The sequence below is a fragment of the Dermacentor variabilis genome, chromosome 4 (assembly GCF_050947875.1).
Source record: "Dermacentor variabilis isolate Ectoservices chromosome 4, ASM5094787v1, whole genome shotgun sequence".
Classification (NCBI taxonomy): Eukaryota; Metazoa; Arthropoda; class Arachnida; order Ixodida; family Ixodidae; genus Dermacentor; species Dermacentor variabilis.
The window spans coordinates 79,437,656-79,459,195 of record NC_134571.1 but is presented as its reverse complement, the minus strand read 5'-3'; the positions used below and the strand labels follow the sequence as shown (position 1 = coordinate 79,459,195).

Below are 21,540 nucleotides of genomic sequence, written 5' to 3'. Positions count from 1 at the left end.
TAATTTGTTATCCGGCGTGTTAATAGGTAACACCACTGTTGTTTTGACTAGCCTTTTAATTAATCTGTTCAACTTGTTTAGCTCTGTCTGTGATGGGGGCGAAATGCGAAAACACCCGTGTACTTACATTTAGGTGCACGTTAAAGAACCCCAGGTGGTCGAAATTTCCGGAGTCCCCCACTACGGCGTGCATCATAATCAGAAAGTGGTTTTGGCACGTAAAACCCCATAATTTTTAGCTCTGACTGTGTCCAACTGTTGTTGTCCGACACTATTTGGAAAATCCCCCGATCGGGGGTTAATTTACGTACGGTATATCTGAGAAATTTCATGCGTTGAATATATATATATATATATATATATATATATATATATATATATATATATATATATATATATATATATATATATATATATATATATATATATATATATATATATATATTATGAACGGATATAAAAAATAATGAAAGAGGAGAAAGAGAACCGAGGGGCCCGATTTTTTTAATCACATCATAAGACGTCAACAAAGACAACAAGGACAACATAGGGAAAATTACATGTATATATGTAGTGAGAGATCGAGAGAGAGAGATAAATTATGGTGTTTTACGTGCCAAAACCACTTTCTGATTATGAGGCACGTCGTAGTGGAGGACTCCGGAAATTTCGACTACCCGGGGTTCTTTAACGTGCACCTAAATCTAAGTACACGGGTGTTTTCGCATTGCGCCCCCATCGAAATGCGGCCGCCGTGGCCGGGATTCGATCCCGCGACCTCGTGCTCAGCAGCCCAACACCATAGCCACTGAGCAACCACGGCGGGTGGAGAGAGAGAGATGAACGACATGGTGAATGCGACATGAGTGCCCAGACGTCGCCCCCCCCCCCACACCATATATACTTCCGGAGCCTTTTATTTAATTATCAATAATTCATTTTATTTGCTTATTAAGCATGATGGAGGAGATCACAAAAGTGGAGGTCGTCGCATATCCGTACAAATAGAAATTGTTGGTAACATTTCCGAGAAAACTCTGCCAGTAAGAAGCCACACACTAAGACCATTCTTATGTCAAGGATAAAGCACGAGCAGATGGATCTGGAGAAAAAAGATAAACGCCAACGCTATTTGTAACGTTAAGCTTTTAATGAAAAAAAAGAAACACCCACATTCTATAATAAAATATTACATACAATTTCGCAATACAACCTACACCGCGAAACAGCACACAGGTACGCCACAGAGAGAGAGTCAGGAAAAGAAGAAAAGAACAAAATTCCATCTGTGTGCTTCCAGGAAATCAATTTCTTTTGATGACGAAAAGATGGAAGGTTAAGCTTGAAAAGATGGTGCTATGACATTTGTCTGTGCTTTAGCTGTGTCTGTCTGCTAGCGCTTGGCTTCTAGACTAATGCACCCGAATTTTCCAAGATGCAAGATTTCCTGTTCACGGGTTTTCGTTATAGCAGTCTGCATCTAAAGTGTCTCGGAAATCGGAAGTGTCCGGAAGCTTTTTTTTTCTTTTCTTTTCGTTTGAGACCGGTGATACTTTTGTGCGACTCTCCCAACCTACTCAAAGAAAACAACTATGCGTCAAAAAATAATAATAGAAGAGCTCCCCAGATTGCCATTTCTGACGCTATTACTGTGTGCACTGCCTTTCATAATATTGAAACGAGAATATCGCATTCAAAGGATAACGCCAAGTTGTCAATTACAAAGTCTAAAAAAAAAGCACGGATTTTATTGATACGCAGACATCGACACTGTAAGAACGAGTTAAAACATGATACTGCCGATGACTATTGTAAGGTGCATTGGACTCAATATATGCGTGTCTCATCTTGCACTGTTAGGAGTGTCGCAATCTTTTTTTTTTATTTGTTCGACAGTGTGGCCCCACACATTTAATGTAACAACCAGGAAAACGTACAGAGGGGACAGAAATAGAATAGGAACAAGCCCTAACAACACGAACAGTACAGAATCACAGGAAGATGGGCGCTTGAAGTTAGCAACAGTGACCGAACAAGTAACAAGGAAGGACAAGTGGCTCCAGCGACATTCTTCGTTCGAACACTGTTATTCATGGCGAACACAAGTTGGTTCAACGTATGCTCACAACCATTGCATTACCGGAGATGAAGTTCTGTATGTGTACTTTTCAACACGTATTCCATAACGCAGATAAGGGTCAATAAATATAAATAAAGACTACTCAGTACTGCGTCCTTTCCTCCCGACTGTGGCGAGCGGCATGTCATTTACACCCAAATCAAGTGGAACGTCGTTAACAGTACTTCGAGTATACTGTACGCTCATCGTATTGTCAATGGTCATGTGAATGCCGATTTCTTTATTCGCACCTGAACTTTGCGTTAACCATTTCACTGGAGGGTTAGGCTTCACTGCGATTGGGCTTCACTGCGTACGTGCGTCGTGTTTTACGAGAAAGAAAGAAAGAAAGAAAGAAAGAAAGAAAGAAAGAAAGAAAGAAAGAAAGAAAGAAGGAAAGAAAGGAAGAAAGAAAGAAAGAGAAAAAGTTTTAAAGCCAACGTTTAGAGCTGTCGAGGCCACATTGGTTGGATTTTGATCGATGCGCTCGCAGCTCGCCCTCTGTTTTGTCAGCAGGAAACATGTCTTTTGAGCTGATTTATGAAACATCTTTGTAACTCTGTGCCTTTAAAAGCATTGCAGATAAGCCAGACTTTTGTTCAGTGTCTTAATATATTTTATAAATCCGTTCTCCTTAAATAAGTGTATCCGTATTTTGTTCTGACTTTCTGGCCATGCATCGCGTTATGTATTTTGTTGCGCTAATAAGAGCAATCGGTAGATAGCTTTTTTTTTTTGCATAAAGTTCCAGGTAGGCGAAAGGTGACAGAACGGGGCGTGTTGTCACTGTGAAAGAAGGGCTGCAGCAAAGAGGAACTGGCTCCTGGCTAATGGTACCTGTCTCTATCCGGTAACAATTCTGGGACCCCTTTCGACGTTCGTATTTTGAAAATCTGAACATAGGACACTCGGAAAAACTAACAGTGACTCTCTGTTATCGTGCACACAGGTTGTGTGTGACCACGGAAAGTTGAGCCGTACACGACATAAACATTGCCCGAACACGCAAGGGACGCTTCGAAAAAAAAATTATGCAGCGTGTACAGTCCGTTTCAAATAATTGCTGATTGCTTTGCTCTGAAGTCGAACATATACAAATTATTTCACCTGAACAGAGGAACGATACATCGATATATTTGGGTGCGAATAGGGAAATAATGACAACGTGTGCCGCTAAGTCGCAATGTTTAGGGTGAGGCTTCAAGAAGTAAAAGCCCACAGATATCGGTCGTTGCACAGTATATAGAGCGACACCTTAATGCCATTTCACGCCACAGGTAGAAAAGGGCACTCTTAACATTCTAGCACTCACGATACAGCGGTTCCTGGTACCAAATATAAAAATGCGTTATGACTAGAAATGTGTGTGACTATCACCATTAAGCTTGAGGGGATGCTGCCGATTCAGCGCCATGAGCCGTGCTCAAAGCCCCCCGCAATAAAATAATGACTAGAAAAAGAGGAACAAATAATTTGAAACTAGAAGAAAATGACGAAATGTATTTAGGATAGGAAGAAGTAGAATGCTCTGGACAAAGTTGGAGCCTTCTGACAGTGGCGACGGAAGCTGTACCTCCCTGTATACGCTGGTGCTCAACGTGGGAAGCACGTAATGAAGTAGCGGCCACGAAGCCCCTGTTATGAAATGGGAACGAGAGAGAGAGAGAGAGAAACCAGCAGGGAGCATGACATCAGGGGCCAGCTTCGGCAAGCCAACCCACTCTGACGCCACTTCTCCCTATTGTTCTCCCCGTAGAGGCCCTTCGGCGAGTTGACACTTTGATAATAGGCCGTGCAAAAATCTAGTCAAAGTTTCAGGGCAGCGTTTGGATTTTGGCAGCTTTTAGTGACCCACGCTTCGGGATCGGTTCTCCGCCATTGTCCGCGTCAACTCGGCGTTCTGAGCAACTGCCGTTTGCCGACGACGCGGAGAGGGCTTTTTCCTCGCGAGTTTTTTCCTTAATTTTTATGTCTAGGCTTACAAACTGTCACGCGACTCTTCCTTCTAGGTTCTTTTCTTCCTCCATGTCCTCAACCGTGACTAAAGCGTTCCCTCCGTGTTCCTCTGTCCACAACGATAGCACTGCGCCTGCCTTAGTGCCATCCTTTGGTTCTGGGCTCCCACAAACCAAAGCACAAAAATAGGGAGAGGCGCGTTCATATCGGTTGTGCAGGCGTCTGTACACTCCACGACCGAGGTGACCGAGGCTCTCTTTCTACGGCCTCCCGCCAGTGGGAGAAGGCGCGGAGTGTGGCGGCGCGTCCTCCGGGTACGGCAGCCCGAAAGCGGACGACACGAGGCTCAGCAGGGGCAGGAAGAGGGAGACGAGGCCGTGCCAGAGGCGACACGCCGACTTGGACTTGAGCATGATGAGCCGCCAGGCGAGCGCGATGAGCGCGGCGTACAGCAGCTGCTGGTAGATGTACAGCCTGCGCACACGCGCGCAACATTTGCCAGAGGCGTGAAGAGACAATAGTATAAGACTAAAGAAATTTAACATAAACGGCATGCGTTGTCGGTGTTTTGTTTCCTGACATTTCTTGTGGGCTGTCATTCTCAACATTCCGAGGAATAACATTGTCAAGAATGTAAGACAAGGTGTGAGCAACTTATATGGTATGGCAATGTAGCCCGCATATACCACTTGTCCTGTAGCAAGGCGTGGCATATGCGTGTAGTTCAGTTTCAGTTCAGTTTAGTTCCTTAAAGCCCCCTATTTCATGAGGTGCTACATAATGGGTGGGATTACACTTCCAATAAGAAACCCAAACAGCGAAGATTATTCAACATTGAAGATGATCAGTTACGCGTTATTGGAACGCAGATGATGTAGCGATGGAGATGATGTCATGATGTCATAGGGTATAGGTCGTTCTAGTCTGTAGTTGCTCTAGAAAATAACGAAGCAGAAAACGTAGAAGTGTGCGATGGCGGACGGACAATTTGAAATGGATGACTAGTGCAGTGGGACATGCGTGGTGCGGCTGTAATATACGGTGCTTGACTGAGAAAAGACTACAAAAACTAGTGAAAAAACGTGAGGCTAGCCATGCGGCGACGATAGACTGAGAGGGGTGGTAGTTCGGATTGTGCTTTCAAAGATGAAATACTGACGTCGTATGAATATGCGGAATGAATGAATCACGATTTTGAACTGCTTCCAATGCTGTGATTAGATATGCTTGATGCGGGCTCCAGATGGCAGGTGCATATTCTAATTTGGGTCTTACAAATGATTTATACGTGAACAATTTAACATGTGGTGGGACAAGGTGGAGGTGGCGCTTAGGAAAACCGAGTGTTCTTTTTTCTATGCTGAAATGATGTCACTAATATGGGCGCGCCATGATAAATTGGAAGAGAGGGTGGCTCCTAGATATTTATATCATGTTACTAGCTCAATCGATGTGTTAGAAATTGAATAACCAAAGCGACACGTCAAGATGATGGCAACGTGGAATCGCGTCCTGTGAGAAGTGCAATTTTGCATTTCCGCTATTACCGACCAATCCCAGAGCGAGCGCACCTTAATTGGCTTCCAGTCGACGAGTATCTGGGGCCAGCCAGACGCTGCCATAACTGCTTTAGCTCTAGCGTTATTCCTGAAAGTACCGGAAACTGCCGGAGAGCATGGATTTATTTGCGTATAAAAAACGTCTTGCGTGGCAGTATAACGTTATCGAGGTCTTTCGGCACGTATACGACATCGTTCTGCCAACTCTTCTTTGCTGAGGATCCGTTTCAGCGTCATCATTGAGCTTCCACTGCATGCCGCCGCGATTTTCAACTAGCCACCGCAAGCTAAGTGTAGGGAAAGCGGATCAATCGCAGATGCCGGCACCACCCTCTTCATCCGGTTATTGATTTTCAGTGCACTGGCTCGGCCCCACCGAATCCCTCTCCACTTGAGCGTGCTCCTCGCCTCTTGTCAGCCGATTAGATAAGACAAGCCGCTCAGTGTTAGGCAATGTTATTCATTTGTCAAGCGAACAAAAGTGACCTCCTATGAACGAGGAGAACGTTTGATTGGTTTGTTCAGACAACACTACGGGTAACCGCCCGATGCTTGCGTCGGTGGTTACGCAAATTTGACGTCAGGAGATTGGAATAAAAACATATTGGAATAGTTTTACGTTATAGGGCCCCAGAATTGCTTGGGATTCCTGATTAGTAAGTTTGGTAAATCGTGGCAAAACGAGTATTTGGCATTACGAACGGAAAGTAAGTAGAATTTTTCGACTTGGAAGTATTTTCCTCATGCCTCAGAAGTATTTTTCCCAAGCACCTAGGTATATGCGGCATTTTTCGCTCACGGACAACTCCGCTGACACCGACACCGGATTTTCTGCAACACGGGGCCCTTAACGCGCGTTAAATAAGAGGAGCACTAACGCGGTTCAGAAACACTGGAAGACAGCTCGCACACAGGACATAGAAAAAAAATTAACATGTAATAATAATCATCATCGTCAAACCACTTCATACCGGCGGACTACCTATTCAAAATTATATTTGCGTCACGTCGACGGAAAGCCAAGCTTATAAAACTTTGAATTCAATGGCCAACTCGTGGCACCGCTGACGCTACCGCGACTCCATAGGTTTCGCGTTATCTTCGCGTATGTGGATCTTCTCTTTCCAGGAAAAGTTCACAAAATTTACTGGGCTGAGCTATAATGCTGTAAATATGTTAAAAACTCCGAACCATTATCGTGTAACGTGCTACGGATCTAATGCATGCTTATTAATCAGCGCGAAAACAATGGAAAACAACAACCGTTGTTTTCGCGCTGATTAATAAGTACGCATCCTTTCAAACTCGCCCGTTTGTATACCTTATGAATCTAGGTGATTATTTTACCGCGCTTTTTGCTAGCGCGCCGCTACCGTCTCGATATTTTCGTACCAGCACACAGCGAAAAAGTGAGGGTGTTAAAAAAATGTCGAATTTTGGGATTTGTTGCCACGGAAACTCGACGACCCCGCGATCAAAGCTTGAAGCCGACATGCTACTGCAGTACTTTGCTAAGTCTGCGTAGAAACGGTCTACGGCTAAGCAGTTACATTTGCGGACATATATGCCATAGTTGAGCGACTCGGATGGCCTCGTCGCTTCTATCGGAGCACGCTGGAGCGTTTCAATTGTGTAGGCCGGCCGGGCAAGTATATACATAACGACGTTTAGGGCAAGAGAGCTAGGCGTGTGCAGCGTTATAAATGACTGCCTGAAAATGCGTTGCTAACGAGAATGGACGTCGCGCTTGAAACCTTTGTACCACCTGTAACATTCTCTTGGACACGGGCCGCGCATCCGGAAAGCGCTGTCGCAGTGTGTACAACACCCAACCGTAATGGCAACCCTTCGAACTGGCGATATGAAAGGGGGCCAGCAAAAGCGGACAGCTGGCTGCAAGACCGGCGCGAATAAACGGTTACGCTTATCAAGAATAGCCAGACAGAAACAAGCGGAATACCTTTTAAGAGGAAGCTTCAGCTCAGGCGATCCTACCGAAATACACGTTAACGCAGAAATGGCTTTTCTTAGCAGCCACTGCGCCGATTTTGATTAAGTTTGAAGCATATAGAAGAACAAGTTAGAATATGCGACAGCAGAGAGGTGATTATCTCACTTTGACCATCTATGTTTCTGAAAAAAAAAATTTATTGAATGTCACAAAATTTCAATAACGAAACTGCGACATTAACAGCTCTGTAACTCAGCAATGAAAAACGATATCGCAATTCTGTAAACTGCACCTAATAATAAGCGGATAAATTTATGTATTATACATTGCTCTGAGATGTACCACTAACTTGAGAGCAGAACTTTTGCAACACTATAGTAAACAATGTAACAAATTTACGTAAACCGTGTTTTTAGACAAACGGCCACAATCAGTGCGTGAGAGTACCCTCCTTATTGCTATCATGCAAAGAACGGGCTTTTTTCGAAAAATGCCATCTTTAGAATGCGCCAGTTACCGATGTTTCTTATGACTGCTTGGTTTTGTATGGCGCATGCGCGCGTATTTTCTTTATTTTTTTTCGACCCAAGGTTTCATTAAACTGTGTTGCTAGTCCCAGGGTGTGTGGCTGTCTTTTCTCTCCTCTTGTGTGCGTTCCTTCGAAGGCTGGGTTTCGTCGTTTGTCAAGCTATGTACCAACAAACTCAGCACCAGACTCTTCAAGCACAGGACGAACGTAAGTGACATATAACTGTTTCTGTAGTGACGATGGCGCAAAGGAAAGTTTGGTTTTAGGTAACCGAGCATGCGATTGGATTTAGATGTTACGTAATCAATGTGATTAGCCGATGACAAAGAGTTAGTAATGTGCACACCAAGGTACTTATAAGACCCAACAGATTCAAGCGGTATTGCGTTCAAAGAATACGAGCAGTTAGAGAAAGGTGTGTGGTTACGGGAAACTCTTTGTTTTGCATTTAGAAATGTTAAGCTCCATTTTCCAGAGGTCACACGGATGCACAATGTTATTAATGTCTGTTTGAAGGGATTCGACTTCGGCATCATTAGTAACTTTCCGGTAGATAACGCAATCGTCAGCAAAAAAGACAAATAGAGGAATTTATAGTATTATGTAAATCATTGGTGACGATTCTTAAAGAGAAGTAGTGGGCCTAGAACAGAACCCTGGCGTGTGCCTGAGCGCACGGATGACTCAGTAGAATCAGTATCATTAGTGGAAACAAACTGTGTGCGGTTAGAAAGAAATTCTTCTATCCACTGGAGCAACAGTGGGTCACGCAAGAGGTGTTGTTTTACTAGAAGCAGCTCATTGTTAATCTTATCGAATGCTTTCGCAAAGTCTAGGAAGATGTAGTGAATCGCCACACCTGTGTCAAAAGCCTCGCTCGAATCATTAGCAATTACGAGATGTTGCGTTTTACTTGAAAGACTTTACGAAAGCCATGTTGGGAGCTGTGGAAGAAGTTAGTTGAGTCCAAGAAATTATTAAAATGGGTGTAAATAATATGCCCTAATGGATTATAAGGAAAAGACGTAATGGAAATAGGGCGAAAGTTACGAGGGTTATGCCTATCGCCAGACTTATGAAGAGGGATTACCTTGGCTGCTTTTCACTCCTTTCGCAGATAGCCATCTCTATACTGAAACGCATTATTATCAATTTTTATTAAGAATGCTGCCTAATGTGACATAACTATCTTATTTAGTATTCTGAAGAAATCTGAGGTAATTGTGTCAGTACCACACGATGACGACCGTTTCAATTTATGAATAATAGCCCCTATATCGGTAGTTTCAAATGTAACGGGATCCATAGGGAAATAGCTAGAATGGTACGTGTATAGATAGCGAATAATGTTAGAGCCAGAGAAAGAGTGAGCAAGCGTTTCGTTGAGTAATGAGGCAGAGAGATGCTTTGGAACTAGATCCCCAGGCTCAACAACGATGCATATAGATTTTTCATTTTTCAGCTTTACTGCGCTCCAAAACTGTTTCGGAATAATTCTTCACAAATATGAAAGCGCAGTGTGAAAAAAATTAATTTAGCAGTGTTGAGAGCGTTAGTATACAATGTGACAGCCACTTTATAGACTGACCAGCGCTCGGCGCATTGCGATTTCTTTGTAGCGCGAAAGAGCCGTGATTTTTTGTTAGATAATCTCTTCGGGTATACCTAGAGCACCAGGGTGCGTTAGAGTCGGTGTATACGGTTCCTAAAGGTGCCTACAGGTTGATCGGATCAGACGCTTTTGCTTGGAACAGCTGTCAGAGTGCTTCATCTGGCTTATCTAAATAATTTAACAGGAATTCATCCAGGAAGGACCAACGACTGATATTGATAGCTTCAAAATCAGCTTTGATGCAGTCGCTTATCCGTTTCACACTCTTAAGTGTACTATGTTCGGGGCGCAAAACTGTAAAATGAATAAAAAAGATGAGCCAACCAGCCCCTTTGAACACATTGTAAAATGAAGTACACCATGATCACTCAAGCCGGGTGTGTGTGTGTACAGAGGTAACACAAATGATAAAGGTTCCAAGATTATAAATATTATGGACCCACACCGAGTAAATATACCTTCGCAGCGCGTTTCGACCGTCTGGCACGGTGGAAGGGTCCTCCTTGAGTACGTACTTGCGGGTGCCCACCACGTAATCCTTGAAGTAGTTACCCCAATCCAGCAGTCGAAGATCCGCGCAGAACGTCTGCGACAGTGACACCCAAATTGTAAACGCTTGTCCGACTATATAATACTTAGTTTTATACAATTATAATTTTATTTCAGAGCCGACAACGTGTAGACATTGCTCGCAGCGCTCCAAAAATCAATCTAAGCAACCCACGCATTTTTGTTTGCTTCGCCGCATTAACAATCTTTGTGAGGTGAAGCCCAACGTTGCGATAACATTCGCTTTGCGGGCGGCTGGGCTTTCAGGATGTCGAATGCTTACGTGCTTGAGCTCACAGAATCTGAGATCACGACTCAAATTAGCGAACACCTTATACTAAGCTCTGATGATGGTTTTAGTGCCCAATAAGATTGTAGTGCTGCAAAGCCTGTTTCACACGTTTCACCACGGCGCGCAGATGCAGCTTCGTTTCACATGCTCCGTTTTGGCGCGACGCGTGCCGCTGTGATCCACAGGGTTGCTTGGGGAAAGCGCCCATGAGCCGCGGGTCTCAGTGGCCTTCAAGAGCGGCGCCTTGCTGCACATTTCCATGTTTTGGCGTCCTGGAGCTGCGGGTTTCACAGGTGTATCACGTTGGTGCTGCACTTTCGCGCTCGTAAACCTTGGAGAAGATAAAAATACTGCGTGTCCAACTGCTAATACAACGTTTTTTATTCCTATTTGTTTATATTAGCTTTTTATAGGCAGCAGCTTAGAGATCTTACTAAATTCACTCACACAGAGTTGGCCATACGGAATTAAAGGAAAGGGATGGTTCGTGTGATTTGGCCTTGAAGCGCATGTACGTTTGCCAATGGCTCTTGTTTTCGAATGCTGCAAGGCGTTCGCACGCCGTCTCGGTCACCCGGATAGAAGAGATAGATAGAAGTGCGTAATTTCTTCTCAAAGAATCCTCCTGTTATCTTTGTTGCGAAAATCTTTCATTTTAGCATCCCAAACAAGGAGACACTTCCCAACTTGAGTGATGAACAGCTCGTTGAAGACAGCGGCAGACATTGCAAACTGGTAGTAGGCGTTGTCTGCTACAAATATCGTCTGCTATCCATCTGCTCGAGTGGGCGAGCTCCCCGTACTAGAGTCTAGAGTGACGTATGCGTGCCGCCCGCTCTTTGGCCACGTCCTTGTCACGTGACCTTAACGTCACTGCTCACAAGCGCTCCGCCATTGGTTGCCGCTCTCGTCACTCGCGAACTTTTCCAAATGTTTCGGTCGTGATCGCAGCGTCGCGCGCCGCTGGTTTTAGGAAAGGAGGCTTGCTCACGTAACAACCACCGCGCCGTTTCTGGCCCAAAATCGCTTGCGTGTGAAACAGGCTTAGGCAGAGGCCTTACTACATTCGAGTGTTGGCACCGGTTATGTAAAGGCAGTGAAAGGTGGGCATAAGTCTACATAAACCATCAGAAGAGAACATTGAGGCCGGAAGCGTAAACTTTCGAAAGGCTGTAGGCCTTAATTCTTTTGCCAATTATACCGCATGACTGCGCGAATGAGCCGCAGATGTTTTTCTTTTTGCTTTGTGTTTCGATGACCAGTATGAGCCAATAGCACAAGTACGCATATTTTACTGCCCACTGCTTTCTTTTCGGCAAATATTCCTGTAAGCACGGGAATTATGCCGATTCAACGATTATGTTGGAACCTATGTGAGTAGAAACTTTGGTGAAGCGGTTAACTAAGTGATATTATGACGTTCTTGTGACGGTGAATAATTAGAATGTGACACAACAGCGAATCACAAAACAAACTCTTTATTGGAAGAACGCGTGCTCACAAAAAAAAAAAAAAAACACTTGGGGACAACGATAGTGACGAGAACCTACGTCGATCGTCGAAATCAGATCTGCGGGCCGGACACGTGCACTACTTATACTTGACTCAGCGAACATTTCCCCAGCGTAGTCACTGGTGCTGGCACAAATTCTGGAATGTACAACACTATAACACTATTCGCGTCGCGCATACAATCTATTCACACGAGGTTTGGCGACAACACAGTTAACAAATAGAATCAACTACAACAACCGAGAATATTTTGATACATGAATGTCTTGCGCCTTAGTATAACGTTCAGCATTTGTTAACCGGTGAAAAGTGGCCATCCGCAAAAGACAAACAAGAACACGAATCAATATACAACTAAATTCGACGTGTAAAATTGTCTTTACTTCTATCACATGTGACGTTAATCTCACTTTACAGCGAATATTTTTTAGGCCTCTATACAGCCACGTTACATGTACTACTTGTCATTAGCCACGTCATCGACTTCTCTATACCATTTCTTGGCGCTATTTGGCCAGCCCTGGCCCTTGCGACAAAAAAGAAAAAGACGAAAAACACTAACACCATGAACATCAATCTCACCATTCGCGATATCTCAGTGGCTATGGCGTCGTGCTGCTTATCACACGGTCACGTGTTTTATCCCAGCCGTGGCGGCCGCATTCCGATGGAGAAGGCAAATACGTTTGTGTACAGTGCATTAGGTGCACGTTAAAGAACCCCAGGCAGTCAAAATTAATTGGGAGCCCCGTTCCTTCCACCCCAGCGTCCCTCGTAAACCACTGTGCAGTTTCGGGAAGTTATACTCCACAAATATTAACGCGTCATACTTACGCACCATATAATGGTGGAATCTAATGAAGAAGCTAGGGTTGGAGATCTTAAACACGTTGAGACTGCTTTTCATTCTTTCTTTTTCGGTAGGGGTTCTCCACAAGGCTCTACACAAAGCCACAGAGAAAATGCAGACACACGCTAGTGCACAACGAAAAGAAGAAAAGGAGGTGAGTAATGAGAAGCACAAACACAATGGCGGTAAATAACAGAACAGTAGTTCGCTGACAAGCGCGCGTGCTCGGCGCGAACGTCACTGGCGCTAGCTTAAACGGGCGTGCTTCGGCACCCCGCCAGACCACGCAGGTGAAAATATATATGCACACCTTTCGATCGGCGGGTGAGATTTCCTGCAGGAGCGACAGCAGGTTCCCGCTGTGGAAGCGCCACTCGTGAGTGGTGAAGTACTCGAGCGAGACCATCACCTTGTACAGCTTGTTGAACAGGGGTAGCATCCTGCGCCGAGAACGTTTAAAGAAGAGCAGATCGACAACTGGAATAAGTGACTCAGGAATAAATGGAGTGGTTACTTAACTGTGATGCTCTATAACGGCTAGATATGCACAGATTTATCGAAATTTCTGGGCGCGTTCGTTTTTGGAAGGTCGAGTAGAAGACACAGACCAAGCGAAAGACAAGGTATGTGTTGTGTCCTCCAAAAAGCTAGGTCTCGTGTTAAAGCTGCCGCATATGTTATGTTTAGAGTACAATTAATCCTTAATCCTGTAATTAACCTATACCTATTCAACACACACACACACACACACACACACACACACACACACACACACACACACGCGCGCGCGCGCGCGCGCACGCACGCACGCACGCACACACGCGCACGCACGCACGCACGCACACGCACACGCACACACACACGCACACACACGCACACACACGCACACGCACACACACACACACACACACAAGCGCGCCCGCGCCCACACGCACGCACACACACGCGCGCAACGCGTTCTCTTAGACTGTGTGTGCTTGTGCAATATTGCACTTCGAGTTCATCTGAACGCAAAGCCCGTGCAGTAACTCTGCTTCCTCCAACTGCGCCTTCTTTCCACGTGTTTTCTCGTGTACCTGGTGCTGTGTGCCAAACTGCTCGCGCATGCGCTTATGAGTAGTTTCCACTCTGTGACAAGAGCTGCAACGAAACACTACATAGGCGTGCTCAACCCGAGCACTCACTTGGGCTTCCTTCCGGAGAGCCACAGGTAAGCGTCGAAGAGCAATGCGGGACAGCGGTGCTCGAAGAACATCGAAAGCGCGTTGAAAAATCGGCTTTTCTTGAAGCTGCCGCCCGGATGCCGCACCGCATTCGGCATCGGGTGCCACAGCAGCAGCGGGTACGCGATTGTCTCGATGTCGCCCCACGTCAGCTTGCGCAGGGTTCCCGACGCCACGTGGTAGACGGCAATCTTGTCCGGCCTGCACACAGAAATGTAGTGCGTGCGGAGCAGGTATTCTCTTCGTATCGGGCGTAAATTGTAGAGAGAGAGAGAGAGAGAGAGAGAGAGAGAGAGAGAGAGAGCATGGGAAACCAAGAAAAGGAATGGTACGGGAGGTGAGCCATTAGGAGCGTCTGGTTTGCTACCATACGATGTGGTCAGTAGAAAACGCAGAGAGGGAAAGAGGGAGAGAGCGAACACTGCGCGTACATTACGTGGTGCACAGTACAACTGCAGACGGTAACTTAGGCGCGTACTCTTAAAAAGCTCCAGTAGCGCGCTAGTTGCCTTTTCTGCCAGTGGTGGTTATTAAGGCGAAGGCCTTATATGTCTCATCAGTCAGCCGACCTTCAAAGTCCTTGAGCGAAAACACGTCGACGAAACGAAAGGTACAAAAAGGCTACCAACAATGGACCTTTGCTGGGAGTCGAATCCACGACCTTTGGTGTTAATTAAGGCTACGAACCTTCGATCTTTGGTGGGAGTCGAACGCATGAGCTTTGTTGTTAATCAAGGCGAAACGAATTCAGGCACAGTTAGTTAAGATAGAGTTGAGGCACTCGACCCCGCGACCTCTTGTGAGAGTCGAACCCACTACCTTTGGTGGTAATTAAGGGAAGTTAATAAAGATACGTGTAATTAGGATAGAGCTAATTAAGACACTAGAACCCGCGACCTTTGATATTAATGAAGGCCAAGTTAAGACATTCTAACCCACGACCTTGAGTGGGAGCGCCGAATAAGAGGATGAGTAAGCAAATTAAGAGGGATGACTAAGCGAAGTAGACTAAGCGAATTAAGGAAGATGTGTACGTCATGCGTCCGTCTTAACGCATCGGCACTCCGGCTTTCGCCTTCAAGTAGTCTTAGGAATAACATAAGAAACCTTGTGAATTCTTTTTTGTGTAGTCATGGTCCCACAAGCTTCACCTCTGAAAATGTCATCCGGTTCAGCTGGTTTAACGCGGTCTCCAGAAAGAGACGTTGCACTGAATACTGAGGACAGAGGCGCAATGTGTGCTCAATGATTTGCCGACATCAACAAGAGTCAAGTCCAGGAATTCAGGATATCTTCTACTGCCGTGAAGCCGATCCTGGGTCGATGCGTCCGGCGTAACTCTAAGGGAAAGGGAAGCATTTTTTTTTTTAAATTTCATTGCTAAGCGATGCCTCATTTTTCACAATTTGCACTTAATGCACTTAATACTGACAACGGTTTCACGCTATATGTCGAGCGTAGTTTAATTCTGCTGGCTGGACTATCTTCCTGGGGCCCTTTTTTAGGCCCGTTTAAAATACATGGGGTAATAATTAAAATGCCGACTGTAACGCAGCGAAAACTCATCCGCTGATTGCGCTCTAGTGTCACATATCGTATTTCTCTCTATACACGTAGGCCCAGTTTGGTTTTATTGCGCAGGCTGAATTTTTTTTCCTGTGGCCCTTTCGTGTGGCCATTATGCGGCGAAGCGGCTCCACAGGGGCAAAAGACTTGTCAGTCGTTGATTGATAGAGAAGGGTTCGTTGACCATGTTAAATATGGACTCGAACGTGCATCTGTGATAAACATTCACGGCCTGACGTATAAGGAAAGATGACGCTGTCTGATTCTGCAAGAAGCAACGGACCAAATGGCTTTATGGAGTAACATCCAAGCATTTAACACAGATGCGGGCGCCACTTTTGCTCAAGTTTCGGCTCATAGTAAAATGTTTTATTTGGTATTTATAAAACTAAAGTATTTTCTATTCCGAAAGATTTACTATTACAAGAATGTTTGACACAAAAGGATATCGCCAAATAGAGAACTTTTTACGCGTGTTAACTTGATAGCGCAATGTGCCGACAATGTCAAGCTTTGAATATGATCAGTGCAGAAAATATTCAAAGGGAAAACTCATGATCTGTAGAACGCGTGACCGAACTAAATAAAGAGGAAGCGATACTCCCCATGTTACAGCGAAAATCAGCAGACTCGTCTCATTTAATAAAGGATGCCATTTTTAACAGTTTGGAAGTATAACTAAAATCATGCGTGCCTCTTAAGTGTACGCAAATCTCGCACGTTATACGCGAAGGTCAGGTTCGGAAGCTTTGAGAGAGTGAAGCCATAACCGGTGAACTGCACTGGGTCAATTGTGATAGAGCCTGCTGTTAGCCACACGATCGGTTGGCTGCGTAAACACGTCACCGTTTGACAATATTTCTCGGACCTCCGCCGTGTCGGCAATATTTCCTCTCGCAACATGACTGTTGCAGTGGCCCCCTAGCGCAACAAAACACTGGTTGGACAGTCGGTCGGACGAGGTCGACTAACCTGAATCCGGGCTTTTAAGTGTTGTCGTACCAAACGCCTAAAATTACAAAGAAAATTTACAATGAGTTTGTTTCGCCACAAACTAAGTCGTATTGTGAGAAAACAAGCTTCGAGTATATGGCAGCGTTCTCTGCACACAATGTTTTATTATTGCGATAGTAATTATATGGACACATCAGAAGAATTTCCGCCGACGTCATCGGCGGCGTCTTCTCCGTCCCTGTGTTGTTCTGTGTAAAGTACAAGTGCGATAACATCGCCGCCGGGCACCGTATGCTACCGGTGCGAGTTAAAGCGTGCAAGGTTGGGCTGAGAAGGCTGGTGGCTCAATCTCGGAGGTTATGAAAAATGGCGCACAGCAAACGCCGGCAAGCAAGCACTTCTGGGTGTGTATTTTGTGCACTACACGCACAAACAGCAGTAGTGCACGCAAGGTAACGTTTAAGATCGACTCACCACTCTCGCATTGCACTAAATGCCGAAGAAATTTGTGTTTGACAATGATGTATAACGTTGTATTGTCGGTGTTGAAATTTTTTATTTTTTATTTTTTCCCTCTCCTGTAATGGGGCCCTCAAGTGAGGGCTACAGTATTCCTAAATAAATAAATTAAACACTCACCGTCCACATCACGGCGAATTATCACCAATCAAAGCAAACAGCACATAAAGCTTCTCTTACATTGATTCGCACATTGAGTCGGATCCACATAATTTTATTGCGATAGCGATTATATGGACACCCAAGGTGCATTTCCGTCGTCGTCGTCGACGTGATGTTTCGTATAAAGTGAGACTGCGATAACACCGTGGTCGTGCGCAGTATTTTGTGGGTGAAAGTGAAAGCGTGCGAGGGTGCGCAGAGAGTGGTGGCTTGATTACGCGCGCGCAAAGGAGGAAGGCGGGGAGTGAGCGCGCCGTCTTCCATCGCGCACAAGACCGCAGGGAAAGTGGGGGACGTTTTACTCCGGCGGCGGCTTCGTGTGGCGCGGCTGAGCGCGGCCTCGATCTTGAAAGCGACCTGCGGTGGGTACAAAGTTCAGGCGCGCCAGCGGCTGGGGCCCTATAACGTAAAACTATTCCAATCTATAGTTATCAGTGTGATGCCAAAGGAACGAAGTTAGGCGCACACAATGATCACAAACGTGTCCCCCCCAAAAGCAAAGGGGACCGATCTACCCAAATTTCTCTCGGCAACAAAATATTTAGTGGGTACCAGGAATAATGCGGTGATAGCGGGTGATTTTAACGCACCTTACATATTGTGGGGATACGAGAAAACGACGCCCAAATGGTTCCTACTCGAGTGCACCGCCACAGTCTTGGACTTACGGGCAATCAATCAAATCGGCAAACCGACGTGGACGGGTAACAGTGTCAGCTGTGACACGGCGCCACACCGAGCATTTACAATTAACGTCAGAGACGCACAGTTGGCTTCCCTCGACGAAAACCTGGGAAGCGGCTACGACATCATCAGAATAGAGATCTCCACGCCCAAAATCCGGCGAACAATAGGGGCCACTAAGTTAACCGACTGGCCTCATTATAGAGAACTCCAAAGGGCGCTGGAGCAGTCGGATACCACCCCGACTGACCCCTACCAACACGCGGGAATGGAGTCAATTTCTTCATAAAGCGCACGCGGACACCACCAAAGCCATTGAGCGCGTGGCGGAGGCACCCGTGATAGACTCTCAGCCGGTCAGCCAATGGGAAGAGCGGCGGAAACTGGCCAAGAGGTGGAAACGACAACGCCTAAACAAACACCTCAGACAACGCATCGCTCTCTTGGCAGAGCAAGCCCAAGGCCATGCCAAGAAGCTAGCAAAAACGAGTGGGCGACGTTGTGCGGAACCCTATCAGGGACTCTGGGAACGACCAGTACGTGGCGAATACTACGGAGCATGATAAACCCGATGAGCACACGTGCAGAGAACAACAAGAAGCTCCAAATTATAGGAAACAACATTGAGGGTACAGACCAGGAACTACTCGACGCCCTCCAGAACAAATATATGGGACTCTCGCCGGCCACGGGATCGCCCTGCACGACGAGACCATATGAGGGAGAAGCCAACCCTAAATTAGACGAAAAAATAACGCACGCTGAAGAGTGCGGGGCGGCACAAGCCGCAGTTAGAAACTCGGCACAAGGCCCAGACTCGAACGCAAGTTCAATGATTTGAAACATGGATTCGGCGGCCCTATAGCGAAAACAACAAAGATTCTCAATAGCGAGCACTGGGTCAAGGGCGACTTGCACTAAGAATGTAAATTGGCTAAAATAATCATGATCCCCAAACCAAAACAGAATCGATTGATACACTTCGGCCGGCATCGCTCACGTCCTGCTTGGGAAAGCTATATGAGAGGGTGATCCATAGCAAACTGCAGCGATACCTGAAAGAGTGGAACTGGTTCCCGAACTCCAGGATATGATTTCGCAAGGGTTTTTCCGTGTCAAGACGCGTTCCTCCTACTCAGAGACGCAATTCAAACTAATATACCGTATACGGTGACCGAGAGACTAGTCCTAGCTCTAGACCTCAAAGGAGCCTTCGTGAACGTCTTTCATGCCGCAATACTCGAGGAACTCGAACTCGCGGGTTGAGGCGGACGTATCTACAATTACATAAAGACGTTTCTTCCCAACCGCGAGGTACGCATCAGTATTGACCAAATCACAGTGGAAATATTTAAAATACTAGGCAAAGGAACACCCCAAGGAGCGATATCACCTCTGCTCTTCAACATGGCGATGTGTAGCCTCGCACGCGTTCTGGATCGGATACTCGACCTAGGTAACACACCCTACGCAGCCTACATCACGCTGTGGGCAAGCAGAGGTTCTCTAGGGGATAAAGGATATACGCCCCAAAGCGCAGCATTAGCGGTGGAGAAATTTTCCCGAGGAAGCGGGCTAAAGTGCTCGCCCAAAAAATTCGAGGTCGTTCGGATACACGCCAAAAGCTATAAATCCAGAAGGTCGATTAACATTGTGGTTGAGGGCCACACGGTCCGAGAGGTACCAACGGTTCGAGTCCTGGGTTTGTGGCTTCAGCGCGACGGCAGAGCAGCACAGACGCTCAAAACGCTCAAATCCACAACCCACAACGTAGCTCTAATCGCCTCTACGTCGAGTGACGTAACGAGAGGTGGTCATGCGAGAAGACGATACCCTGAGGCTCGTACAGACATTAGTAATTAGTCGAATCACGTATAGCTTACCTTACCGAATGCTGAGCAGGGAAGAGGAAAGGCAGGCCAACACAATAATTCGAACCGCTTTCAAGGTGGCTCTGGGCCTGCCTAATGTACCTCCACAGAGCGCATGCTAGCTTTGGGAACACATAATAATTTCGATGAACTCAGGCAGGCCACTCTGATGCGACAGAGGGAACGCCTCAGCTTCACGAAAACTGGTAGGGCAATGTTGGCTCGACTCTTGTCCTTTGTGTTTTTTGACTGGTTGTTTTTTTTCCTTCAAGTATGTACCAACTGGCCCGGATTTCAACCCTTACATTTTTATTCCCATCTCCTGACGTAACGCGCACCACAACGATTGGTCGTTGTGGTGTGAACCTCTCCTCTTGTCCTTTGTGCATTTTGACTGGTCGGCTTTTTTCCTTGAAGTATGTACCAACTGGCCCGGATTTCAACCCTTCTATTTTTATTCCAATTTCCTGACGTAACCGCCAACACAAGCATCGGGTGGTGACTCGCAGCGTTGTTTGAGAAGGCCAACGAAACGCCCTCCCCTTTTATAGGAGGTCGCTTTTGTTTGCTTTCAAAGCGAATAGCTTTACCTTACTTGACATGTATTTCTTATGTGATTGGCTGATCAAAGGCGAGGAGCATGCAGAAGTGGAGATGGTAAGGTGGGGAAGGGCTAGCGCAGTCAAAATAGATAACCTGATCAGGAGGGTGGTGCCGGCGTCTGCGATTGGCCTGCTCCTTCTTGCTTATCTTTCGGTATCTGGTAGAAAATTGCAGTGGCGTGCAACGGAAAGGTAACAATGCAGCTGAAACGTATCCTCAACTAGGAAAATTTGGCACAGTGATGTCGTTTACGAGCCGAAAATGCTCAAAATGATATAATGCCAAGAGAAAATGTTTATTATAGGCAAATAAATCCATTCTCCCTAGCAGCTCCGGCTATCCACTGTCAGAGAGATCGGCGGACACCCATCTTCTTATCACTTAGGAACGGAACAGCCTCCGACTATTAAGAAAAAAATTACTTTTGATCGGTATGATATTGCGTCTTTAATACGTACACGCCACTTGGACGCGGTGAGTTTTCGCGGTTTCGGGACGTCAGGTGACAGACAGGCGAAGTGGGCGCAGCCCGAAACTTTCGACCAATTGCAGAGGGCTGATGGTAAAAAGGCGTAGAATAAGAAAATATTATTTATCTGTTGTTCGTTCTCATTGCGTATAATTAGTGTGTGCATGTCATATCAAATGAGTAGCTTTCGCCGTTTTCCTTACGTTGTGTGACAGAGAAGTGAAGTTGGGCAATCGTGGAGGCCTGCTTGCAGATATACAGGTAGGATACAAGCAGTTTGGAATAGCTTTACGTTAAAGCACCCCTGGTGTCATCATGTGCGATGTGTTCGCGCCGCTTAGTGAACACCACGAGGGACCAATGGGAGGCACTGCTGTCCAGCTCGGCCCTCGAATACCAGCTCAAGCTGATACACAGAGCTGAGAAAATGGCAATAGCCATCGGAGCCCTGGACTGGGGTCTCCGACCATAAGCGATCAATCTGATTATTCTTTCAATAAAGTTTATCTATCATACCCTATGCGCGTTGAACCTAGAAGCAGCACGAAGGACAATTCGTG

General features: G+C 46.0%; 1 protein-coding gene across 1 annotated transcript in view; it reads right to left on the bottom strand.

Moving 5' to 3' along the window:
• Positions 1-922: 922 nt before the first annotated feature.
• Positions 923-21,540, bottom strand: part of LOC142579405 (fatty acyl-CoA reductase 1-like) — a 41,824-nt gene continuing 21,206 nt past the window's right edge. Inside the window, exons 9-12 of the mRNA XM_075689551.1 lie at positions 14,114-14,353; positions 13,240-13,369; positions 10,185-10,312; positions 923-4,549 (exon numbers count right to left, since the gene is read on the bottom strand). Of these exons, the coding sequence (XP_075545666.1) occupies positions 4,336-4,549; positions 10,185-10,312; positions 13,240-13,369; positions 14,114-14,353 (712 nt within the window). The 3' untranslated portion in view covers positions 923-4,335. The remainder of the gene's footprint in view (positions 4,550-10,184; positions 10,313-13,239; positions 13,370-14,113; positions 14,354-21,540) is intronic.